We start from the raw sequence: 24,031 nt of genomic DNA on the forward strand, positions 1-24,031 counted from the left end.
TGAACATTTTCTCCAATTAGTAGTGAGTTACGTTGTACAGAAGACATTAAATGAGAGCAAAATATTAAATCTGTTAGCTTAGTAAAATTTTTACTTCTCAAAAAAAAAAAAGTCGTATCTCATAAATCTCAGCTTTACATAAGAGCTATATCAGCCTACAGTGAGAGATCAATTTCATTTTTACATATCCAAAGCCTTGACACGGCAGCATGAATCACTCTGCCTCATTAGGAAAGCCCGGCACAACAAAGTTCCTCCACTCGGACACACGGTGAGCGCCCCGTCCATATCCAGTCAATCCTGCCAGAGTTGATGACTTGGGTCTCTCACGCTCTTCACCACTACGCCGTGACCTGCGGCGGGGATCGGGGAGCTCAGGCTCGGCAGCGTCCATGCCTCCATAGTAGTACGGATCGTGTACAGACTTTGGTGCTGTTGTATACGCATTGTCGTAGTACGCATCCCCTCCAAAGGGATTCGGCCTCATCATTCCTGGAGGAGGCATCGCTGGCATTGGGGCATAAGCCGATGGTGGCGGCATAGCACCCCTACCCATCGCACCCATCGCCATGCCTATACCTATATCTGTAGCAGCGTCCCTTTGATGTATAACATGAGGTCGCATGACAGGCGCTGGAGGAGAAGGCCCTGTCGATCGGCGTCCTGAGCGGTTCTCCGACAACCGATCAGCCAGGCGCTGCTCCATAGAGTCACTGCGCTGCGGACCCCTCGCCCGATTGACTTCGGAAACATAGCCAGCGTAAGGCTGCGGCGGCTGGGCCATTGGAGCAGTCGTAGATAGGGCTGGCATGCTTGTTCGTCTGTAATCCTCAGCCGGATGGTACTTGGCGCTAGGGAACCCATAGTCCATTTCATCCTCCTCTACATCTGGTGTCATAGGAGCAGAGATTGGAGCGAAAGGATTCTCGCGCTCACGCTCTCGTTCACGCTCGCGATCTCGTTCGCGATCTCGACCATGTTTTCGGGTTCGGTCACGTTTTCGGTCTCGATGGCGATCGCGGCCATGACCGCGGTCTTTTTCGCGTTCATATTCGCGCTCATCCTCGCGCTCATCATCATACTCATGGTCATATTCGTCTTCATGCTGCATCTTCTTTGATGAATTTCCATTGCGCTGCTCTTGGAATCGGCGAAGAAGCATCTCGTCTTCATAGTTTTGAGGCCTTTGCCGTACAGGCATCGAAGTAGTGGGTCTCGAATACGTTCGCAAGTCTTCCATAGAACTTGGCCTATTGTTTCGAAGAATCTTTCGTAAATCTTCTGTAGGGATATTCAAATCATCCAGTGCGTTATTTCGCCATGGATTGCTTCCATTTTCGTAATTGAACCATGGGCAGCTACATCCCTTCCATTTGGTGCCGCATAGCATACAGAATTCGGCTCCGCATCGACTTGATTATCAAAAGTTGTTAGTAACCGAAATATCCCTTGTCAGATAATGAGCGATACTGCGTATTCAACTTACCAGGTCATATGGTTGCACCCTTCTTTGAGTTCCACCATGGATTTGCACTTGTAGCATCTCTTCCAGCCTTCTTCTTTGGCTTGATCAAGGAATTTGTTCGTCTCTTCGTCACGAGGGCACTCAAGGGAACTATGCCACTTCGAACTGCATTTTGGACAAACTTTGGTATTGCAGCGACCACATCGAGCGACCCTTCTACCATCTTCGCCTCGGTAAAAGCTGGTGGGTTTGATCCATTCGCCGCATCGTTTTGAGGGACAGTAGACTCGGTTGCCTGTCGAATACTCGGCGAACTTGCGGTTCCATGCCCTCTTGAAAGCATCATCGAACAACTTATCAACATGCTTGAGAGGAATGTGAGCCTTTGTGCAGCAGCGCGGAGGCATGTGCTGTGGATCACGAATCGACATTTCAAAATTACGTTTCATGCACGCATTGCACATTCGATGACCGCATTTGAGATCTGCCCCTTTTGATGGTGAGGTATCTTCCATACAGATGACGCATGCGATACTTGAATCGAGTCAGCTTCCATTGTACAGAATCGTCAAACATTCAATGAGAACCTTACCCTTTTCGTTTGTCCAACCTGGTTTGTTTTTCGAGTTGGAAGAATTTGTCTGGCGATGCAGGCCTAGAGAGGGTGTTGCCGAAAACATCTCCCAAGATGCGGGCTGGCCCTGACGTCGAGCCATTAAGACTGCGCGCCGATCGCATGGTGAATGACCTTCGAGGAAGAGGTTCTCGATCCTCGTATGCCGACCCTGCCGACCGGTAACCTACGCCATCTCGCCCTGTCGATGTAGCACGCCTGGCCAATTTGTTATTGGAGCTAAGAGCGTCAACATGGCCCGTGATAGGTGCATAGGTAGAGATTGCTGAAGAAACGTACCTTTTCCTTGACATTGGAGGTGGGCGCGAGCCTTCTGGCCGCGAGCCTTCAATTGCATGTGTCAATTGATAACGCTGGGCCTTGTGGCGCGACTCGCTCCTCTCACGCACTCTGGAGGACTCTCGCGTATGTGAAGAGGCCGCTTCACTGTCCGATAGCGGGGAATCAGAGTCTTGCTCGTTGTCGGAATAATACCGCTGCGGCGTAAATCTTTTTCGGAAGCGGTCTTTGTCAAGCGAGGAATCAACATAGTCGTCATGGCTTGGCACACGCCGTCTGCTATGACGAGACGCTGCGTCAGGTAGTACTTCCTCCACCTCCAGGCCATCATCTTCATTGCCGCCATAGGATGAGACGCTGGGTGACCTGTGTGTCGAGGCCTCAGAGTACGCTCCCGGCATGAGTCGGCGTCGAGGATAGTTGGGAGAAGAGTTTCTCCTCGTACGGCGCGGAGGCTGTTGCTCGTTGGCAGACTCATCCTCTCCATCGTACGAATCCATGTGCAGCGTGCTTGGTCGACGGTAAGTTTCTGAAGCGACTCTGGCTAGGCCCGGCTGCCATGGAGCGGCGTTTGAGCGGCCACCTGCAGCAACGGCGGCAGCAACGGCAGCAGCAGAAGTCGCGGGCGGCGGACCGGGCGCAGAAGCATCTACGGCTTTTGAGCTGGTGTGCTCTCGCCTGCGTGTCGTCAATTGTGGTTTTGACAGTGCCTGCGTTGGATCCAGTCGTCTCTGGATTTGGACCGAGCCACGAGTGTGAGGTGGAGGAGCTGCATCGTCGGGCCTCTGGCTCCATTCACTGGGCTCGCCTGGTCTGAGCTTGCGCCGTCCAGACTTGGCGGTGGCAGCACCAGTATCTTGGCCTGAATTCAGCCTCATACTGTGTCGAGGGTTAAGAATTGGAGAGAATAGCCACGGCGACCTGTGCTTTGACGTCTGTTCGTTCCGTGAGGCTTCCTCTGTTGTCTCACTGCCTCTCCGTCCTAATCACAAGGAGCGGCAGAGTTGGGGTTCGATTCGATTGCCGCGCGATCACAGCAGCGGGGAAAGGTAAAAATAAATAAAAATAAAACAAAACAAAACCGAGCGTGGGCCAAGGCACGCACGTATACTCGCGCCGATGGAGTAACAAAAAGGGCGCTCGATCTGAATGGATCCTCTGTTCCCGGCCTCTTTCGGAGCTCAGAAATCAAGGGGTGGAAGACGAGAGGGGGATTGCAGAAAGAAAAGATGGTGTCGTCGGTTTATGCAGGAGCGATCGCAAGCCTCGTGGGCCAGTCAGGAACGTCCACGCTGCACCAACTATAGCATCCCACAAGACTGTGATTGGAGTTGAGGGGTCACAGCGTGCATGACCAGCTTTGTCAGAACGCTGTTGGACAAGATACCGAAGAGCGCACGGCGAAGCGAGGCGATAGACGGTGAGATGAGGATGTAAATACTGGACAGACCAGCAAGAGAGCAAAAAGCATGAGAGGAGGAGAAAAAGAAAAGGCGCAGCAAGGGAGACGCTGCCTTGTGAAGTTGTGAGAAGGCTGGGCGTTGTAGGACTTTTGAGCGTGTTTCACTGGCTCGTCTTCGCCCTCACAGCTGGTACAGTGCAAGGGATTCCTGTGACTTCTGCCCTGGAGGATGCGCCTAGCAAAGAGGAGCCAAGCCTCAAAAGATAAGCCGGTGCTCCAGAGGCTTTACCGACGTGGCAGTTGAAGCGTCAATTCTCGTCGGCCTTGGAACCGGAGACACGGGGCCTGCGTCTGCGAAACACCCACCAAACAGAGGATGCAGCAGACAGAGCTAAGGCCGGCGCTTGCTGCGCAAGAGGGAAAAAAAGAGGGGAGAGAGACGAGAGAAAATACAGCGGGATGGAGGCGATTTAGATGGATTGAGAGAAGACTGGAGTATGGCGTCAACCAGCGCGCTGAACTGATTCAGCTTGAGAACATGCAAAAGTGCAATGTAGATTGAAGAAAAGGATCAGGCCGATATGCTCTTGAAGAGATCAAATGGCGGTGGTTGGCATCCGTGATTATCGCAAAAGCTGAGCCAGACATCACGTGTGGGGTTGGAGGGGAAGGTGCTGCCTGCCTTCCATTCCGTGCTTGCCCAGGACAGAGTGCAGAGCGGGAGGCAGGTGCGACTGGGCGCTACCAAGGTGCAAGTGCCATGCCTATCACACATTATCCCGGTATATTGGGGCATATTCACTGCTACCGCTTGATTGCCTCATCCATCCATTCACTACCTTCTAGACTCGCACAGCGGCATCAACACCACCTCAGTCGCATGCAGGCAATGCGATAAAACGCACACATCACCTTGCATGAACAAATAGGATGCATGAACACATGCTGGAGGGCTCAATCACCACTGGCAGTGCTGCTGTTGTTCAAGGCGCATTCTATAGCAGCTATGGGGTAGGTACCGCTTCCAGGCATATCACCTCTCGTCTGCATCGCTCTCTTCTCGTCTTTCGAATCATCCGCCCGCCAGATGACTCGTGACCGTCTCTCTTAGCCCCATGCATCCGGTGCTGGCAGCATGACCTGACTCTCTCGTCCCCTTGTCCACACTACAAAACTTGGTCCCTCAGGCAGCTTCTGACTCCTCCCTCCAATGCATCGCCTCCTCATGGGACACACCACTCGAGGCCCTCACGTGGAGACCTGAGCCGTCGAATCACCCGGCGTCAAGCCTCGAGCTAATAGAGTGCGGCTCGGACCCTTGCGGCGTCGCCTCGCCGGCCCGCTGCCTCCACCAGGCGCCTGCAACAAAGGTCTGTACCTACTTTTCGCTTTCTGCGGCCTGGTGCTGGGCTCGGTTCCGAAGCCACGGTATGGGGATTCAGGTAGGGGCTGTGCTTTTGGATATTGGAAATATTCATGAAGAATTTGTCTTGTTTTGGGTATAACAAAGGCTACGTGCAATGAGAATTCACCCAAGTTGCCGTGTATAAAAGGTGGGTGGCATTGGAGCTATAGCATTACCAGATACGGTATAAGCCTCCCAGGCGCCACCAGACACTCTTCTCAGCCCAGCGTACAAGCCGAATTCTAAGCCTCTTACGGCATACATGTGGTGCTTCTGACCATTTATCCAGATCAACCACCATACTATGGATTACGAGCGCTGTGTCGACAGTTACATTGACAGCAATTGAATATCTAATTGGTGGGCTAGGCTGGGCTACAAACCCTCTTTAGCCGCCGGTAAGACCTCACCTTATATATGACGCTCTACACCAACCATGTGTGCCTCTGTTTGTGCCTGTTGATTCAAGATTGTGCGTAGTTGCACGACAGATGTAGATGCGCCTGTGCATCCCCAAACAGGGCAGTTCCGCATATTCATTGGTATCATGGTTGCCTTTTAGCGAGACTCAAGGCGCTTTTAGAGGGATTGATGAGATTGATCTTTACAAATCCGGGTATCCGGATGGATGCCGAAATATCCCATTGGAAGGGCGATGCAATGAGTGTAAGGACTAATTACCGTGACGTAGATAGCATATGACATAAAATTGTAGATTTCGTCGTCAACCACTATATACAAATTGAATTGTGATGTCCATCTCATGCCAACTATATACAATCCATCACTTCATATCACATCACATCATATACACTCAAGCAAATCAACAAGCGCTCTATGGCTTAATGTCGGCCTGGTCAAACACCGCAGATGTAATCTGGCCCGCGATATCAGCATACGCCACAAAGCCGCCCAGCAGACCAGTCGCCGGGTCGCGGTCGACAAAGACGACCCGGCCGTCGTCCTGCAGGCCCACGGCGAGTAGGTTGCCCTCCTGGTTGATGGAGAACTGGCGCGGGAACTGGCCGCCGGCGGGGACGACCTGGAGCAGCTCGAGTTCGCCAGTGTCAGGGCAGATCTTGAAGTTGATGAGCGGGTCGGAGGGGATGGTCTGGGAAGGGTTGTCGAAGTCGGGGATGGTGGAGCTGTTTTCGGCGCGGGAGGAGACGATGAGGTAGTTTGTGTCGGGCTGAATATGTTAGTCGGGATAATTCTCTGCCAGAGGCGAGTTAAAGTTCGGATTCAAGGTTGTGGACTTACAGAGAGAACAACCTCGGACACGGCGTAGCTGCTGGGCTCAGCCGGCCCAGGGCCGTGTGAAGGAATGCTGAAAAACTCCGTCAATTGGATCTTTCCCTTGGGGTAAGTGACTTCGTAGCCAATGATGGTGTTGCCCAGCTCAGTCACGAGGTAGGCAAAAGTCTTGCTGCCCTTGACGACAAAGGCAAGGTGGCGAGGACCAGAGCCAGGCTTGACGCTGACGGGCGTGATGCTCGTCAGCTTCAGGCTGTTCGGGTCAAAGGAGTAGAGGTGGATGAGATCCATGCCCAGATCGGGGACGAGCAGGAACTTGCCCGTGGGGTCGAGGATCGCCTCGTGAGGGTGAGGCGCGTCCTGGCGGTCGGGATCGGTGGGAGGGCCGGTCAGCTTGAAGTTGATGGTCTGGACCAGCTTCAAGTTGGTGGGATCGGAAACGTCCCATGTGGTGAAGGCAGAGCCACCGCTGTTTCGAAGAAAACGCTCCTGTTAGCGAATCCTCTTTTCTCAATTACACGGAGCGTACATGCACTTACTAGTGAGCGACGGCCAGGCCATGGCGGTTGTTGCCAAACACAACGCCACTGACAGGGCCATTGGGCGTGCTAACCTGGCCAAGCTGCTGCAGGCTGCCGTCAGAAGCAGTCTTGAACGTCGTCAGCGCACCGCCGGGCGTGTTCAAGCCCTCGTCGATGCAGTACAGGATGGCGTCGGCGTGGTCCAGAGTCAGCCACGACGGGTTGTCGGAGCAGCTCTGGGACACCGAGACGGGGCTCAGCTTCTGGATGCCCGTGTTCTGGCCATGCGTGTAGTTGAGGGTGGTGACCGTCTGAGAGTAGGAAGAGACGTAGACCAGGCCGGCGGAGGCGAGGTTGCCGGCGCAGAGCAAGGTCGAGACCAGGCTCTTTTGGAGATTACGACGAACAGGCATTGTATTCTAAGGACTCAATTGGATGAAGGAAACAAAAAAGAATTAACTAGGGAGAATAGACAGCCAAAGTCTTATTTATACTGAGAAAAAGGGAGAGGAGGATAAAAAGAATAGGCTGAGACACGGTTACAGCCTTATATATAGGATCGGCATTGTGCTTCCCCCCCCGCAAATCTCCCAGGCGATCAGCTTACAATGTAGATCCTAGATAGGTGTTCCACCACGTCAAAATACGACAACGGAACTGTACAGCGCCCAAAAGAAAAAAGACTTACTCGCCGGGAAAACAAAGCAACATGGGATAAGAAGCGTGAGCTCCACGGCCTTTGACGTATTCCCATCAAGGGGCCGATGACGAATAAGCATCAATCGTTACAGTGACATCGCCTGCCTAACTGGGAAGGAGGAAGAAAGCAGCCTCTGCTTTGGATGAGGCCGCTGACAACGTGGGGGGAAGCTATTTGGGGGTTGTGAACTTTTTCTTTCATTCAAGTCCGCCATCATTTGTTTGTCTTTGTTTTGTCTTAACTAGCATTAGTATGGCGTGTAGCATGTTACGTGACACAATTGAGGTGTACTAATACGGCTATTCAATCGGCGGTTTGCTCTAGTGTCGATATTATTGTAAAACATCCAGGCAGTTCCACCCATTGTCTCAAGTGGATAGACAAAACATCACAGTCATCTACTAGACATTGTTAATTATGCATCTTATTTACGAGTTTGGCTCTTCAAAAGCACAACTTGAACGATCCATTTTGGTAACTCTCTTGTAACAGAACAATGTACTTGTAATCCCATCTCCAAGGTTCCCACTCCGTCACCGCCTGTCCCGCCATCAGCTATTCGGCCCTGTAACCTCAGCTCCATGCACCGCATCTCTAGCGCTCATCGGATACGCCGCCTGCTCCGGGGATCTCGTGTAGGAAGTCCGCGATGCTCCATCTGAGACCGCGTTTTGGCTCTGATATAAGTGAGTTCTGTCAAGATGAACCAGCATCATATGAACCGTTCACCTGTATTTAACAACACAAGCAGTTCACTTGTGAAATATAAAACATCGTAGCTATATACTTGACATCAATCGCCCTCCGCACTCACTAGATTCCAGCTGCAGATCGCCTCCAAAGACAGCTCATCCGTCCACTGACCCCCACCAAGCCATCTCCTGGACTCAGCATCTCGGCGAGAGGCATCCGAATAACCGTCCTCTTATGCAAGGCACAACTCTGTGGGGGAGCACCAGTTATCGCTGGAAGAGACATGCTATCAATCAATGGTTGCTGAGTAGTATTTCCCACCAATCTTCACCAGCCATGACTGCCAAGACGGTCGAGAGCTTGGCAGCGTGCATCAACGGCATGCCCCAGCTACGTGTTTGCCCACGCACTCAAGCGTTTTAAAAATTGAATTTTGTATTTATGCTATGTCTACCATCTTTTCTCATATCCTAACGCCTCCCTTTGGTATCATATCCTTTTCATCACTCGTTTTCTATATCTTTTCAAACAAAGTACTCGTACATCCAAAACTATCATTAGATTTTCTCGGGGACTTCTTGATTGGCCGGTGTTGTTGCGCCCTTTGAGTGTGACATGCTGTAAGGTGCCTATACAAAATATCTGTCAGTCTCATGTGGCCATGGAAGAAACGGAATAGAATGCGTAAAGCGACTTACCAGTACTTCCTTGGCATTGCAAATCCTCCATGCTAGCTTCCTCACGCTTCGATCCGCCAAAACGACGGCCGGCGCAAATTCCACGCCAAACATTTCTCGGATAGCGTAGACAATTCTCTTGGCATATTTACCGTCTCGCTCTACGTGGCTGCCAAAGCTCTCATCCACAGTGCTTGGTGCAATGTCATCATCGCGGTCCAGGCAGTTTTGAATAACGGGAAGGAGAGACGACTCGATAGCTTTAGCGTACATGGCCTTGGTGCCAACGTCAACTTCAACATCCTCTTCGGCAAACTTGCTAATTCGGATCTCAAAGGGCTCTGAGATGCTCATGACTGTGTGACGCCCATCATGGTGGTATCTAAACTCAAAAACACCTTGCGTCCACCATAGCTTATCGCCCTGGAACACAACTTCGCCTTCCATCATATCAGATTCAGATGGATCATTTTTGGCCGCAATGTGTTCTTTGACAAGGATGCTAGTGTTTGCCATGGAAGCGTCGTAGGCGCCAGTGCAGGTGGGAGTCCACCTGCCCAAAGATGAAACCTCAGTCGTCTCTCGTGAGCGATTGTCCGTCACCATGTAGAGGCCAATCCAGTCTTCCTTGCTGTGGTTTGCGGGAGCTCGCCACTTGACTCGCAGAGGGGCACCATATTCATAAGTCTTGGTCTTGACTGGCTTGGGGAACCGTCCTGAAAAGCTCTCTTTGCCGGTGGCACGCTCGTCAATAGTCGACTGAAGAGGCTCCGTTCCCTCAATGGCAAGGGAATAATGTTTGGGATCCAGGCCTGCCATGTCGGACGCGATTCGGGTGATTGTGAGGCGAGCCGGTGCTACGTTGAAGAGAGCGGACGTATCTCGGACGATGGTCTTGACACCAGAAGCAAACTTGGGGCGGGCACTATCCAAAAAGTCTTCGACGAAATGCGAAGTATCATCAAGGACCTTGTCGACACTTTCCTGCCATATTTTGACTGGAGGTGGTAATGATCGCTTGATGAATTTCGTAAGGCCTGCCTCTTCTCGCATGCTTCTTCCGTAAATCTTCTGCATATGAGGTCGCTCGACGAGCGCAATGACTGCAACATTTAGGATTTGCGTGACCAGGGCAATGATGAAGATGGCTCGACTCCATGTGATGAGAGCAGCACCCCAGATGCCAGCGGTACCAAACACTCTTTCCGGGTTATTCAGGAAACGATAGATGGATGTATATGTGAGCTTGGCCTCGTGGTCAAAGAAGAAGTCGCCGCAGAACCAACCAAATTCGCCCAGTGAGTCATAGACGCTGAAAGCTGTCCACAGCTGCAAAGCAATCAACCCGGCTCCAAGAACATGCTTGAAAAGGGCTAAACCGTAGCCCCAATCCTCGGGCGGGTTGTACATCTTCCAGCACGCGGCAACAAAGGCGGTGTTGCACATGATCATGCTAATGTGATACATGGCTTTCCACTGGCGCCAGGCTTCGCCGGCACTCTCGCCATACTTTAGAAAGTGACGGGTCCACATCTTGGATTTAGACTGGCGATCCAACACGAAGCCGAGACCGGCATGATACCATATCCGCCATCCCAGTGCGTGAGCGACGAAGAAGGTCTTCCATAGAGCAGTGCTGGGGGTCGTGAAAGTGAGGATCGCCACGTATATCGGAAGAATGACCACAACGCAGTCGGGCACCCGGAATAGATCCATATTGTTTAAGCCAACCAGATTGTGCAAATCTGCCGGCATGTCCTTCTGAGAGATGGAAGCAGATCGCGTGTAATCATTATCCGCCGGGAGATCAAACGTCACGGTAGTATCGGCCGGGCTCCTATTCACATTCTTTGCTCTTGGAGCAGGAGGGTTGTAGATCTTGTCAATGTGGGGATTTTCCACGGTTACGAGGAACGCAAACTGGGCGAGATGGGCGAGGATAGAGATGAAGAGCACCTCATAGCTGGCGGCCATCATCGATATACCATAGTAGCCAGCGTAGCCAATTGAGTACATGGGGTGGGGAGCCATCTCAAAGACGCCGTCGAATGTGAGATCTTGATCGATGAGGTAGAAGAAATCTCCCCAGTACCAGGCAAAGTCTTTGACAACACGATGGGCATCGAGCTTAACCCAGAGGTTGAAGCCGACAAGCGTAATACCGAGAAGCCATCGTGCAACTCCAATCAGCATGTTCTCGCCCTTTGGAGAGTGGCCACAAACAATGGCAAACAGACAATAAGACACGAAATCACACATCAAGATGAGGTCGACAACTCTTCGGAAGACGAGCCAGGTGTTGTACTCGACGGGAGCTTTCTCAAACTCATAGTCTTCGGGGATCTTGGCTTCAAGCTCTCGCTTGAGCAATTTGTACAGCCATGGGCGAGGATTGTTGCCGGTGCTGGGATGCTCAAACAGCTTCCATCGCTGAGCCCAGGTGATGAGGCGCCGGTGACGGGATTGTATGTGTAGCAGGATGCCGATTCCAACGTTGTAGCAGGCTCTCCAAAACAGGAAAAGAGCTGCAAATACGGGGCGCTTGTAGCCAGTCGGAAGAAAGTAGGCCGCCAGAATATGCAATCCAAGGATAGCCAATACGACAACATCCGAAAGGTTCTTGGGCTGTCGCGGGTCCAGGAGCTGTGAAACCATGTCATGCGTGGTTGGCACGACGAATACTGTCCCAATTCAAAGGCACTGATCAGCTCAACGTCCGGCTGCGGCAGTTACAACGGATTGACGCTGCTACATCACTCACCTGTGCCATCTGGCGTACGGCCAAACGTCTTCTTTGACTTGTTAGTGCCACCTTCTGGAACAGCCTGATCAGCCGCCAGCGGCTCCATTGGCGTCGTAGAGCCAGGGCTGACGCCTTCGCTCTCGTTCAGCAAAGCATCTTGGACTTGCCGGTGCCGCAGCTCAGCACCTCCGGCTGAGATGTCAGCGGCCGTGCTCATTGTGAACGATGTTGAAGATCGTCCGAGTGGGCCCCGTTGACAAAGGTTGAAAGACTAAAGAAGCGAAAGAAATACAAAAGGACAGAAGAGCGCAAAGAACTGCGAGCTTGCGGGCTAGGTATTTAACTGAGCCTTTCTGCACCCAGCCGAGACGTCCAATCACGGGCGGCAGGACAGTTTGTTGAGAAGCGGCTGCAGGGTCCTTTCTGGCTCTTTTGATTGCAGGGCGGAGCCACCAATGCGCAGTCTAGAAGCGAGCTGATCTTCGGGCTAATATCGAGCGCGAGAGGTGTTCACTCGGAAGCCCTCTTAATATCGCACGTCTGCAGAGGTCTCTTGGACCGTTAGCGATCGAATTGATACGACACGCGGTTGACGCCTGTCGAATCAGAGCCGGTAAAACGGCCTTGTTGAATGCCGTTTTCCTTATTGCTGAGAGTTGATGGAAGGAAGCTGGCGGAAATTGAGAGAAGACTATGAACTGCAGAATGTCTTGTGACCCGTGACCTGCTCCGTGAAGGGGCGCCGTAGCTACCGAACACATGCCAGGCCAGCTGTGGGGAGACAGCCTTAGCACTAAAGACCGCAGGCAGTTGATGTAAATAGCGGGGAGCCCACTAGAGCAGTTGGTAGTAGAGCCCCCTAACGCAAACGTTGCTATCGGCTAGAGGAGGCACATGGCAATGCGAAAGTGTCCAACAAGCCACGAAAGCTATTTGGCTTCTCGAGCTGTCTACGAGACGGCAGTACATTCACTATGGAACATTTGCAGCAAAACAATTGAGTTAAAATTAATCCCATACCTGTTTACCGGCCGCATTGCCCGGTCGCGTGAGGAATGCGGCCAACAATGTGATTCTGCGGTATGAGTGCTCCGTAGCAGCCAGGATAGAGAGTCTAGCCCACAATGACGAATGCTGCTAAGGAAAAAACTTGGGACGACGAGACGACAGACATGTGAAAGTCAATATCCTGGCCTGCGCTGCGTCGAATCGATTGGCTGGCGGACCCCCACTCTCCCAACAGATGGAGGCCCCACTACTCCGTACTCCAGAGGGCTTTGTTCACACAAGCGAGATGCTAGGAAGAGGTGGTATCCTGGTTTCCACAAGGCGGAGAGTGATAGGTGCTGGATTAGCATGTGTATGTAAGCTAGAAGCTTACTGATATAATTGCTATTTTCTTATCTGCTAAAAAGAGCCTTGTATTTAAATTGGAAAGTGTTATCTTATAGGAGGTGTCCATAATTTGGACACCTTGGTATTCCGTTTCATTCTTCCCGTAGTGGACGACTAATCAGAAAGACCAATACAGCCGGTTCTAATTGCTCAAATTCTGGCTCATAACAAGAAAGTTCATCACCTGTCTTTACAGTCTCCTTTATCAACAACATTAATTTGCAACTTGAATAAGAACCACCTAGCTACCTACTTCAAGTGTCCTCGATGCCTGCATATACAATGGTCTATAACAATTCATGTCAAATCAGTCACAGACCCGCATTCGTCGACACTTTCAGTGGCCATGCCAAAAAGAAGACACAATTTTAGCTATTCAGCAAAATAGTCACAGCAAATGCATTACCATATCTCCCTAACCATCCCGCAACAAGAGAAAACAAGGCCCTTTGCAATTTTTTCCTTACTGAGCCTTCTTGGCAAACTCCACCCTGAGAATGAGATGCTTGAAACCGAAACCGTCCATCTTGTTGCATGCCGTGACAGCATCGCTGTGGTCCGCAAAGCTGATGAAAGCAAACCCCTTGGCCATGCCGGTTTCCCGGTCCTTGGCAAGGAAGACTCTGGTGACACGACCGAAGCGCTCGAACATATCGCGCAGTTCTGACTCTTCCGCCATCTCGGAGACCTGTTAAAGAGAAAAGATGCGTTAGCAAAATTGCACATGTTTGTATATACAACTGAGGAAGTGTTGGACGTACGTTGGTGACACGCAGTGTCGCAAAGTCGTCCCTCTCGCCGAATTTTGATCCGCCCATGCGCTCGCCAGCTCCACCACGGTCGCCACGCAGAGCAGGTGGGACGTATGAGCCCTTCTTTCCAGCACCGGCAGCACCAGCAGCTGCTGCCACATCGTCCACGGGAGGGGCATCGCCGGCGCTCGGCTCGCCAACAGGCGCCATCGTGTCCTTGTAGGGACATCTGGCTGTAAAATGTCCGCCGTTGCAGATACGGCACTTGACCTGCTTGTCCTTGAGCTGGGCCTTCATGGCCTGGGCGTTCTGGTCGGTGCTCTCCTCCTTGGCATCCTTGCGCCAGGAGACGCTGGGTCGGAAGATGATGTTCTCGCCGACGGAGGTGGTATCGGGGGCAGGGCCCGCGGGGTCCTTGGCGCTCAGGCCGAACTTGGGCCACGTTTTCCGGTGTGCGACACGGGGGGTTGACTGTCTCGGTTTGGGTGATGTAGCGGACGCGGCGAGTCGTCTTGACTTTCTGGCCCTGGTCGTTGTATCGGTAGGTGATGATGGTCTTGGTGCCGTCTTTGTTGGAGATGGTCTGGGGAGGGGGGAGTTCGGAGGAGGTCTCCTCGATGTCGTCGTCGTCGGCCCAGTCATGCCTATTTTTTTCGCAAGGTGGTGGGGTTAGCGAGGCTCTGCGAGGTTGAAGCTGGCAACAATGGTGGCCACTCACTTGGCCTTGGGCGGCGCTGCGGTTGCGGAAGCCATGTTGACTGCCTGTGTTATGAATCAATTATGTATATGATTCAGAGATGTCAGCCTTGCTGTGTCGTCGACGTGTGCCGCGTCGGCTGGAGCAACTCTACAAGGGGCTGATTTTGAGCGTGGGGTTTCTTCGTCGAAACAATCCAGCGAATTTCTCAACTTTTGGTGCGGTTTGCAATTTCTGGTGGCGAAGCCACATGTGGCTGCGAGCAGTAGTCACGTGATTGCTATCTTGGCTTCGAGAGCTTCCGGGTAGGTCGCAAGCCTCTTTATATCCGGCGCCGAGAAATCGAAATGTGGCGCTGATTAGAGGCCAGAACCAAGACTCAAAGAGCTCTCCGTCGTCGCCGAACGCCCCATGGTCTGTCGCAACCGAGTGTGGCGCCGATATGACTTGCGTTGCGTAATGCTCAAGCCGCAATGAGAAAGAGTATAAAGTTTGCCGCGAAGCCGACGCGGCCAAATCCACAAGGGCTTGGGTCATGCGATGGCCGCGATGCCCGGACCGTTTTATAACACCGCCCGCTCTCTCTCTTTGTCTTTTCTTGGCTGTTGTTTTGAACAAACCCTACCAGTTCATTCGTTTTGACCTGCTTCAGTCGTTTTTCGGTGATACGTGATAGCGTCTAGACAGTAGACCATGGCTCCGGCTCCTAAGAACACTAACAGAGGCGATCAACCTCCGGCTTATGGAGAGACGTCCTCACCACCTCAACCGCCCCAGCCAGCGTACGGAAGAGATGGGGGCTATTATGGCTACGACCAGAACCAGCCAAACTACTATCAACAGGGCATTCAGAGCCCTCAAGGCCAGCAGGCATACTACCAGCCCGGTCCGCAAATGAGCTATTATAACCAGCAGCAGAGCCCTTTTCCAGGCCAAGGTCAATATTACGGCGGAGGTCAATATCCAGGCCAAGGCCAGTATCCCCAAGGCCAAAATACCTATGTTCAATACCCTCAAGGCCAATACCCCCAAGGTCAATATTACCAAGGAAATCAGCGGCCAGGATATGTCTCAAGTCGGCCTCCCAACAATGGAAGTACTGGTTTCTTGGAGGGACTGGCAATTGGCACGGCTTGCTGCTGCTGTCTGGATTGCTTATTGTGTTGATCTTTCTGAGAAGGAAATGTATCATGTAAGACTACCGGTTTTATCCATTTCGCTTTGTCTTTCTTTATTCTTCCCCGATATCCATATAAAAGATACATGTATTAATATTTACGGCAGGGACGTTTGGGACAAGTAATGGGTGGGGATCTGGTCTTTCAGGCTCGGAGTTGAACGGAATAGGCATACGGAGCCTAGAAATCGCTGATCACAGCGGACAGGGATGGTTTATATGGCGTTTGGCGCATGTACGAAGTCTGGCTTCGTGTTTTCCTTTTCATTTTCCCCATTTGATGCTACCGGGCGAACACGACTGCGCTTCCTATATCCCGGTGAACCTGCAACTTGACTCTTACTCTTCCCGAGCTAAAGATTCAACTTCAAGCGGTTGAGATGTGCTTATGTTGGCGATTCATAGGAAGTATGTTTATGTAGTTTGATGCGTACCTAAGCTTGAACAAATCTGAAAGTTTTGTCTATATTTACTTCGAGGACTCGATGTTGATGGCCATCATGCAGCGCTAGCAGCGAACAGACAGCTTGAATTTTGACAAGAGATTAACTCTGACTGATATGCAAGAACTTGATACATTTTGGAAACAATTCTACATGTTCTTACAAGTTTTTAGTGAAGCTTTAGGTACATTTACTATATTGCTGTCCCACCTGTAGTGAATAGGAGACAGGTTGGTTCGACCATGATCAGCGAGGCTAAGGTTGGTATAGCATTTAGGTAGAAAGAAAGTTTCGCTCCCGCTACCCTAAGCATGCACATGATATCCGACATGTTACCAGCACAGACAGGCTAAGCGAACAAAAGTCTAACTCTTGTAGATTCTAGATGACTATTTCTCCTTTATAAACTTCAGTATCAGGGTAGCTAGTGCGACAGGCGGGTTTTTTGACAGTAACCAAGTTGCGAATACTACTTAACCTAGACACACCCCATTGACTAGAGTTACGAATTCGTTCTGACTATAAACATTACTGCAATTTTTTTTTTTTCCTTTTTTTTCTTCATTTACGAAAGTACGAAAACAAAATATTTTCCGTTCCTTTACTCTGGTAGTTTCTCATATAGGAAGGCGGTGTATAGTTAAGCATTGAGTCTCGTAGTAAAATATAAAGATTCATAATACGGACATCCGAATTACGAATGTGCAACCCCGCTATTGGCAGTCACATCCAAATGATCAAGAGTGACCATAGGCATGCGAGATGAATGCGATATGCTTAAGCCTAACGGGCTAAGATACTGTTACAAAGCCTGCTTGGAATATGAGACCATTCCTGGAGCCAACGCCAATAGCAACAGAGGCTCAAAGCTGCTATCTGCAGATGGGCAAAGGACTCTTGCGAGTAAAACTTGCAACAGCCGTCGCTCATTGTGTAATGTAGCAGGCTTAATTTGTCTTCCAGGTAAATGTAACAACTAATTGCAATCCAGCATATGTAAGGCATTCTCACAGCAGAGGACGGTGATATTGACACGAGATGTGGGCTGCCTCTGGCGTTTCTGCCGTGGAGGATGTCGCAGGGATCATATCCGTACACAGGGACACAGATAGATCGACTCTAGGATTCTTGAAAGATCCAGATGACCTATCGACTGGGAGTACAGATTTGTCGACTTTGCCACAACAAGCAATTCCCGCCTTGATCTGTATGCGTGGTTAATTGCTGTGGTGCACGCATGTATCGACCTCATCCCAATGTGTCAGTGCTTGAGGGGGCTCTAGTGCCGCGAGCAACGCCAAATACGTCAACGAAGAGTCAGTCAAGCAGCTGCCAAAGCTGGTGCTACCCCGGAATACCTGCACGTTTAACCTGCTCCATTGGACACGCGGAATCCACTTGTTGCTGCCGTTGCACCTGGTTGAAACTCATACCGCCGTTTGCTTACTGGCCCCCTTTTCGGCACCCCATGTGCTGCTTTATCTTGCAATGTTGGCCTTTTGTTTCTGCTGAGTGAATGCATCCGTCATCGGCTAGCTAAACGGGTGCGTGCTGTCTCGGATGCGGTGTCACTCGAATGGCTGGCAGCTACGCGTACAAGCAGGCCTTTTGCCGCCAAAACAGGCTGTCCAGAGGCCAAACAGCCAACGGGAGCCGAGCGCCTGTCGTGCCCTCCATGCGGGCAGCCGCCAACTGCAAACCAGGACCAAAGCCCTGGAGCCACTGAAGAGGTGCGGGGCGCAGCAGAAGCAGGATACAGGCCTGCCAGCGCCAATGAAGAGCCGCTGGACGAGTAAGGTGCTCACTGAGGCTTGGGGCTGGGCGCCTGTACCCGCGCTGATCCATGCCACACCCGCTGCTAGTGGCAGGGCCTGGGTGCCGCCTCTGATGTCACCACACGCTGAGGGCGCCTTGTTTCTCGTTTTGAACGGCGACGCCTGTGTCTCTCCATCACGATTGGCCGGGGCATGACGTTTGGCGCAGAGGCTCCAGAACAGGAACTGAACTTGATTCCATGGCGGCGCGGGGGGGCAGTTAATGTTAGTGCATCGCGGCAAATAATCCTGCATGTGGTTTAGGTGTTGATAAGGTGGTGATTCAATAGATTGCCTCGATCCAAAAGGGACGATCACGACTTGGTATTTCTCCACCAAGAAAAAAAAAGGGCGTGCGGTTTCCCTTCCACCGCCTTTGCTTGGCTTGGGCCATCGTGCAATCGCTTCCACGAGAGACACTCGCCAAACGCCGCCATTGTTGGCCAAGCCCGCCTCCACCTCCGCCTCCTCCTTTTTCTCTTTCTTCTTCTTCTTCTTCTTCTGTTGTTAGCGCTCCGTCTGTTCTTTGACATTTTGACACGCTGCGTTTGTTGCTCTTCTCTCCATCCTTGGCCACATCTTCCCTAGAAGCCCCCAAGGGGCGTTTGCCAAATGCAGCGCTCGCACCTACAAGATTCTACCACGACGACATCTATACCGAGTCTCTAAACCAATGTTACAATCATCTCTTTCTTTTCATATCAAACATAGTTAAACGCCTATCTCATATTTTCGACATCTCACGTCGCGCGGATCATATTCCACGGCTGCGCGCTTCGTCCCTCTCCTCTAGCCATGGAGTCAATATCTTTGGGCGGCGGCCATTCATGGTCCAACATGGTGCTCTCAGCCACTGCCTCTCTGGCGCGGCGAGATTCTCAAAGCAATTCTCCAGGCGCGGGAAATGGTCAGAAAAACGCCGGCATTGGCATTGTGAGCTTCCTGACGGCCATCCTGGTCTCCGTCATCATCTTCTTTGTTCAACTGTTGCTTTTCATGCTCTTGCGAAACAAGCTGGCCCGAATCTTGTAAGTATTGCGCTGCTGCTGTCTCGATATCTGCTAGTCGCGATCCTGGTGCTGACGACAGCTTCTCCTACAGCAAGCCCAAGACGTATCTTGTCCCCGAGCGCGAGCGAACCGAATCGCCGCCAAACAACTTTCTCGTCATGATCAAGACCTTGATCATGTACAACGACCGTGAAGTCATCAACAAATGTGGACTGGATGCTTACTTTTTCCTGCGCTACCTAAAGACTCTACTCATAATATTCATACCCATCTGCGCCATTGTAATGCCCATCCTGATCCCCGTCAACTATGTGGGTGGTCGTGGACATGATATCGACTTTCACACCAACAGCACCGATCCGGATTCAAGCACCAACAGCACCGACCCCAGCTTCGTGCCCACGGGACTCGATACCTTGGCTTGGGGAAATGTCAAGGCAACACAGACTAGTCGTTATGCTGCTCACTTGCTGATGGCGATTCTTGTCGTCATCTGGGTGTGTTCAGTCTTCTTTTTCGAGCTGCGAGCGTACATCAAGGTCCGCCAAGACTATCTTACCAGCGCAGAGCATCGGCTCAGAGCCTCCGCAACAACGGTGCTCGTCAACTCAATCCCGCCCAAGTGGCTTAGCGAGGAAGGGCTTTCCGGCTTATTTGACGTCTTCCCCGGTGGCATTCGCAACATCTGGATCAATCGTGATTTGACTAGTCTCTTGGATAAAGTCAATCTTCGAAATCAGATTCACGCTCAACTTGAGGACGCTGAGACTGAGTTGATTCGAACTGCCAAGAAAAAGCAGCTTAAGAGGAGAAAGTCTGAGGAAAAGAAGCAGAACAAGAAAATGTCCAAGAAGGAAAGGATAAATCGCCAGGCCGAAGAAGATGCCGAGGCCAAACGAATGGCCAACAGCGGCGAAGGAACCAATGACGGAAAGCGTCATCACGTACCTCACACAGTCGCCGAGGGCGTCCGAGAGTCGCGGATAGAAGATATGCACAAGAAAAGAATGGAGAAATTGCACAACGTCCGAGAGGAGTCCGAGGAGTCTTCTTCAGATTCCGATGACGACCGAAGGTCTAATGTATCCGATGGTAGCAGCGTTGCGGTACTCAAGAATATCAAAGGCGCCTTCAACAAGGCCGGCGACCATATGGATGATTTCGGTACAAACAATGGCTTTATTACTTTGGCACGCAAGCAAACTCTTCCAGACGACGACGGCACTCGAGGTTACCAGTCTTTTGAAGTTAAGCGAACGCACACACATTCGCGCGGAGGGTCTGGGGCTTCAGCCAGTTCAACAAAAGCCATTCGCCAAGACGGCGTGACCACGGTGGAAGGAAACACAGTTCGAAAGCTCGAGAACATTGACGACATGTATAACATGGAAGAACCGAAATTCTGGGAATTCTGGAAGACGCCTGCTGGTGGATACGCCTCGCCGGTTCCTCAGCAAAACGGGGGGAGACGACTACATTGGTAAGCAAGGGCCTGAGAAACGCACGGTATGGCAGAATATAAAAGGCGTCCTCCCTTTCACCAGCGAAGGGGCCATAGAGGAAGGCAACTACCCTAGCGTCTACTTTAATGAAGATTACAAAGAGGATGAGGAAGAAACTCAGGCAGAGTGGGCAAAACACATCCGGAAAAAGGACCGTCCCACTCACCGGTTGCCGCCCTGGGGTGTATCGTGGCTGCCTGGCCTCCCATTGTTTAACCAAAAGGTCGATACCATTTACTGGTGCCGAAAAGAATTGGCTCGACTGAATATGGAAATCGAAGAAGATCAGCAACACCCCGAACGGTTCCCCCCTGATGAACTCGGCTTTTATTCAGTTCAACCATCAAGTGGCTGCTCACATGGCTTGCCAGAGCATCATTCACCATATCCCCAGGCACATGGCGCCGAGAGTCAACGAGATTTCTCCTCGCGATGTCATCTGGAGCAACATGGCTCTCTCGTGGTGGCAAGAATGGCTTCGCACCGGTGCCGTCACTCTCATTGTGGTGGCCATGATTATCCTATGGGCTATTCCCGTTGCTTGGACGGCCGCCTTGGGCCAGCTGGACCAACTGATTCAACAGACTTCTTGGCTAGCTTTCCTGAGGGAAAACTCGGCGCTTGAGAATGCAGCCAAGGCTCTTGCGGGTGTTCTTCCGGCTGCTGTGCTTGCTCTGCTCCTGTTCCTCGTCCCCGTCATCTTGAATGTTCTCGCCGAGATCAAGGGCGCCAAGACGGGAGCACAAAAGTCGGAATTCGTGCAAATCTTTTACTTTGCCTTTCTCTTCGTCCAAGTTTTCCTCATTGTCTCCATTGCGTCCTTCTTTGCTGCGTCTATTGACAAGCTGGTCGACAATATCACGCAGCTAGACTCAGTCAAGGCCGTGCTGGATCTGCTTGCCACAAATCTGCCAAAGGCTGCCAATTATTTCTTCTCTTACATGATTCTTCAAGCCATGTCCACCAGTTCCGGTACGCTGTTGCAGATTGGAGGCCTGTTTGTATGGTTCATCTTGGCTCGGCTGTTTGACAGCACCGCACGTAGCAAGTGGTCTCGAAACACGTCGCTGAACGATGTCAACTGGGGAACGTTTTTCCCCGTCTACACCAACTTTGCCTGCATCGCCATCATCTACAGCGTTGTTGCGCCGCTCATTTCCATCTTTGCAGTCATCACGTTTGGGCTCCTCTGGTTCGCCCAGCGATACTCTATGCTCTACGTTACTCGGTTCGAAGTCGACACCGGCGGTGTGCTGTATCCCCGGGCAATCAACCAAACGTTTACGGGCATTTATGTCATGGAGCTTTGCCTGGCTGGATTGTTCTTTATCGTGGTGGACGACGAGGGCACTCACACTTGCACGCCACACGGCATCGTCATGATTGTTGTGCTGATTTTGACCATTCTCTACCAAGTTCTATTGAACATTTCGTTCTCGCCTCTGTTCCGATATCTGCCCATCACGTTTGAAGATGAAGCAGTACTGCGTGATGAAGCCTTCCAGCGTGCTCAGGACCGCCGCTTTGGGCTTGGTGACGACTCGGACAATGAAGGCGACGAGGTCGACGGGAGACCAGGTGGTACAGCAGAGAAGACCTCCAGCTCAATGGAGAGCAGTGGTGAGGACATTGAATTGAGCAACATCCAGCATCCAGGAAAGGGGAAAGTAAAGGGCCTCGCAAATCCCGTGAAGAAAGTGGGATCTTGGGCCAAGGGAGGCGGGAAGCAAGTAGGAACCTGGGCCAAAGGAGGCGGGAAGCAAGTAGGAACCTGGGCCAAAGGAGGCGGCAACCAACTGAGAAAGCTCGCCATGATGGAGAACAACTCTCAGGCGGCCGAGTACCGACGAAAACAGCGAACCAAGGATATCGAGGGCCAGCGTGCCATTGGAGAAGCGCTATTCGGGGGCATCCACGACGAAATCGAGGATCTTACCCCCGACGAGAGAGATCTCCTGGTGCGACACGCCTTTCTCCATTCGGCACTGCGAGCGCGTCGACCTGTCGTATGGATTCCTCGCGACGACCTGGGCATTAGTGATGATGAGGTCCGCCGCACGAAGGAGTACAGTGAGCATGTATGGATCAGCAACGAGGGTACGGCGCTGGACAGTAAAGTGCGTGTGGTGTATGGAAGGTACCCGCCGGACTTTTCAGAGATTGATTTGATTAATTTGTGAGGATGGTTTTATTTTACCTTGTCATGGAATCATGACTATAGCGTGCGTGGCGTTTCAAGACGTATTATTATTTGTTTTTGTACTATTAGGAGAGTGTGTGTATGATGAAGGAGGGGGCTGATTGCAATTGCTTCATGGCGTTTACGAGACTGAATATAAAGATACTAGAATACCCTTGAGGAGGAAATGATTAGGGATGATGGGCCATAGAGGTGGATTTGATTGATATCAAATGATGGGAAAAGATTCCCAAGTTCCCGGGTGCTTTGAATAATATTAAGAGTATTGCCTTGTGCTTTTATGACGATTTACCAATTGTAGATATGCAGAATGTGGAGTGAATTGAATTGCCGTATTCCAAACAAGGCACAATCCTTTGTCAAATCAAGTACGAAACGCGTTGTTCGCGACATGGCAAATCAGCCCCCAGGACGCCTTGATTTGGAATCTACAGTGGCATTGCTCTCGGTCGCGGTGCGGGAATGACGGCAGAAGTTCGAAACCCCGCAGCTGAGCAATGCGGCCGTCGATGGGAGCTGCTACGGGCTAGGAGGTATTAGAAATCAGGGGCGTCTAGGTCTTACTTGGGACTTGGAGAATAGCTTCCCCTCTATTTCATGCTGTATAAAGGGAAATAGATTCCCGTCCGGGCAAACATCTATCCTGTTCAACCCAATCAAGCAATCTCTCCCATCCTATCCATCCACCAGTCATCGAGTGCTCATCTCTTAATCATTCAAACAAAACAACCGCCAAAATTACGTTTCTCAGCAGAATCCTCCCCAAGATGGGCAAATCAGTAGTTTCCAAATCGGGCCTCGCCACGGCCCGCGTCAACGGCACCGTCATTGCCGAAGCAAACTCGTGGATGGAGACGGAAGGCAACATTTACTTCCCGCCCGAGAGCATCAAGAGCGAGTTTTTCACGGGGACGAGCCAGCATACTTTTTGTCCGTGGAAGGGGGATGCGAGCTACTATAGCATTAACGCTGGTGGTGAGTTTTGACAGCTCTAACATTGTGTAGTTTGGGTATTGATGAATGGATAAATTAGGACAGCAATTTGATAATGCGGCGTGGTATTACCCGCAGCCGTTGGAGGGAGCTGCGGATCTGAGAGATCATGTTGCGTTTTGTAAGTGGAATTTAACGTTTGGTGGAGAATGCGGCGTGCTAATGTTGAGGGATAGACAAGAACAAGGTTGAGATTTCTGCAAACTAAAGACGATGATTTTTTTGTATGGAGTATTGAAAGCGATTGCGGAACTAGCAATACGAAGCGTTATTAT

The 24,031-nt window shown here is 51.3% G+C and overlaps 8 protein-coding genes across 8 annotated transcripts; 4 read left to right on the plus strand and 4 right to left on the minus strand.

The window, feature by feature from the left end:
* Positions 1-214: 214 nt before the first annotated feature.
* On the minus strand, positions 215-3,256 carry TrAtP1_001557 (uncharacterized protein; the record flags this gene model as incomplete). The annotated part of the gene is made up of 4 exons (XM_014085180.2): positions 215-1,412; positions 1,487-1,999; positions 2,058-2,318; positions 2,379-3,256. The coding sequence occupies 4 exons, from the start codon at positions 3,254-3,256 to the stop codon at positions 215-217; spliced, it is 2,850 nt and encodes a 949-aa protein (XP_013940655.2).
* Positions 3,257-5,891: 2,635 nt separating this feature from the next.
* TrAtP1_001558 (uncharacterized protein) lies at positions 5,892-7,750 on the minus strand. Its single transcript, XM_014085973.2, has 3 exons — positions 6,979-7,750; positions 6,446-6,908; positions 5,892-6,374 (listed from the first exon to the last, which is right to left on the minus strand). The coding sequence occupies exons 1-3, from the start codon at positions 7,371-7,373 to the stop codon at positions 6,021-6,023; spliced, it is 1,212 nt and encodes a 403-aa protein (XP_013941448.1). The 5' UTR covers positions 7,374-7,750; the 3' UTR covers positions 5,892-6,020.
* A 1,024-nt stretch (positions 7,751-8,774) lies between these two features.
* On the minus strand, positions 8,775-12,420 carry TrAtP1_001559 (uncharacterized protein). Its single transcript, XM_014085972.2, has 3 exons — positions 11,792-12,420; positions 9,052-11,711; positions 8,775-8,982 (listed from the first exon to the last, which is right to left on the minus strand). The coding sequence occupies exons 1-3, from the start codon at positions 11,988-11,990 to the stop codon at positions 8,911-8,913; spliced, it is 2,931 nt and encodes a 976-aa protein (XP_013941447.1). The 5' UTR covers positions 11,991-12,420; the 3' UTR covers positions 8,775-8,910.
* Positions 12,421-13,631: 1,211 nt separating this feature from the next.
* Positions 13,632-14,562, minus strand: TrAtP1_001560 (uncharacterized protein; the record flags this gene model as incomplete). Its single annotated transcript, XM_014085971.2, has 2 exons — positions 13,632-13,856; positions 13,930-14,562. The coding sequence occupies 2 exons, from the start codon at positions 14,560-14,562 to the stop codon at positions 13,632-13,634; spliced, it is 858 nt and encodes a 285-aa protein (XP_013941446.2).
* A 748-nt stretch (positions 14,563-15,310) lies between these two features.
* Positions 15,311-15,784, plus strand: TrAtP1_001561 (uncharacterized protein; the record flags this gene model as incomplete). Its single annotated transcript, XM_014085970.2, has 1 exon — positions 15,311-15,784. The coding sequence occupies one exon, from the start codon at positions 15,311-15,313 to the stop codon at positions 15,782-15,784; it is 474 nt and encodes a 157-aa protein (XP_013941445.1).
* A 3,062-nt stretch (positions 15,785-18,846) lies between these two features.
* Positions 18,847-20,545, plus strand: TrAtP1_001562 (uncharacterized protein; the record flags this gene model as incomplete). The annotated part of the gene is made up of 2 exons (XM_014085969.3): positions 18,847-19,079; positions 19,153-20,545. The coding sequence occupies 2 exons, from the start codon at positions 18,847-18,849 to the stop codon at positions 20,543-20,545; spliced, it is 1,626 nt and encodes a 541-aa protein (XP_013941444.2).
* A 416-nt stretch (positions 20,546-20,961) lies between these two features.
* TrAtP1_001563 (uncharacterized protein) lies at positions 20,962-23,038 on the plus strand (the record flags this gene model as incomplete). The annotated part of the gene is made up of 1 exon (XM_066111046.1): positions 20,962-23,038. The coding sequence occupies one exon, from the start codon at positions 20,962-20,964 to the stop codon at positions 22,741-22,743; it is 1,782 nt and encodes a 593-aa protein (XP_065967119.1). The 3' UTR covers positions 22,744-23,038.
* A 492-nt stretch (positions 23,039-23,530) lies between these two features.
* TrAtP1_001564 (uncharacterized protein) lies at positions 23,531-23,964 on the plus strand (the record flags this gene model as incomplete). Its single annotated transcript, XM_014085968.1, has 3 exons — positions 23,531-23,738; positions 23,797-23,877; positions 23,933-23,964. The coding sequence occupies 3 exons, from the start codon at positions 23,531-23,533 to the stop codon at positions 23,962-23,964; spliced, it is 321 nt and encodes a 106-aa protein (XP_013941443.1).
* Positions 23,965-24,031: the final 67 nt, after the last annotated feature.

This window comes from Trichoderma atroviride, chromosome 1, assembly GCF_020647795.1.
Source record: "Trichoderma atroviride chromosome 1, complete sequence".
In the NCBI taxonomy this organism is placed as follows: Eukaryota; Fungi; Ascomycota; class Sordariomycetes; order Hypocreales; family Hypocreaceae; genus Trichoderma; species Trichoderma atroviride.

What these genes read in the sequence shown, in the direction of transcription:
- TrAtP1_001558 (XM_014085973.2), bottom strand. Translation starts at nt 7,373, where the DNA reads ATGCCTGTTCGTCGTAATCTCCAAAAGAGCCTGGTCTCGACCTTGCTC. An exon ending in GGCCTGGCCGTCGCTCACTA is followed by an intron (nt 6,909 to 6,978) that starts GTAAGTGCATGT and finishes TCTTCGAAACAG; the next exon opens with CGGTGGCTCTGCCTTCACCA. An exon ending in TGTCCGAGGTTGTTCTCTCT is followed by an intron (nt 6,375 to 6,445) that starts GTAAGTCCACAA and finishes TAACATATTCAG; the next exon opens with CCCGACACAAACTACCTCAT.
- TrAtP1_001559 (XM_014085972.2), bottom strand. Translation starts at nt 11,990, where the DNA reads ATGAGCACGGCCGCTGACATCTCAGCCGGAGGTGCTGAGCTGCGGCAC. An exon ending in CCGTACGCCAGATGGCACAG is followed by an intron (nt 11,712 to 11,791) that starts GTGAGTGATGTA and finishes GAATTGGGACAG; the next exon opens with TATTCGTCGTGCCAACCACG. An exon ending in GCAATGCCAAGGAAGTACTG is followed by an intron (nt 8,983 to 9,051) that starts GTAAGTCGCTTT and finishes TATTTTGTATAG; the next exon opens with GCACCTTACAGCATGTCACA.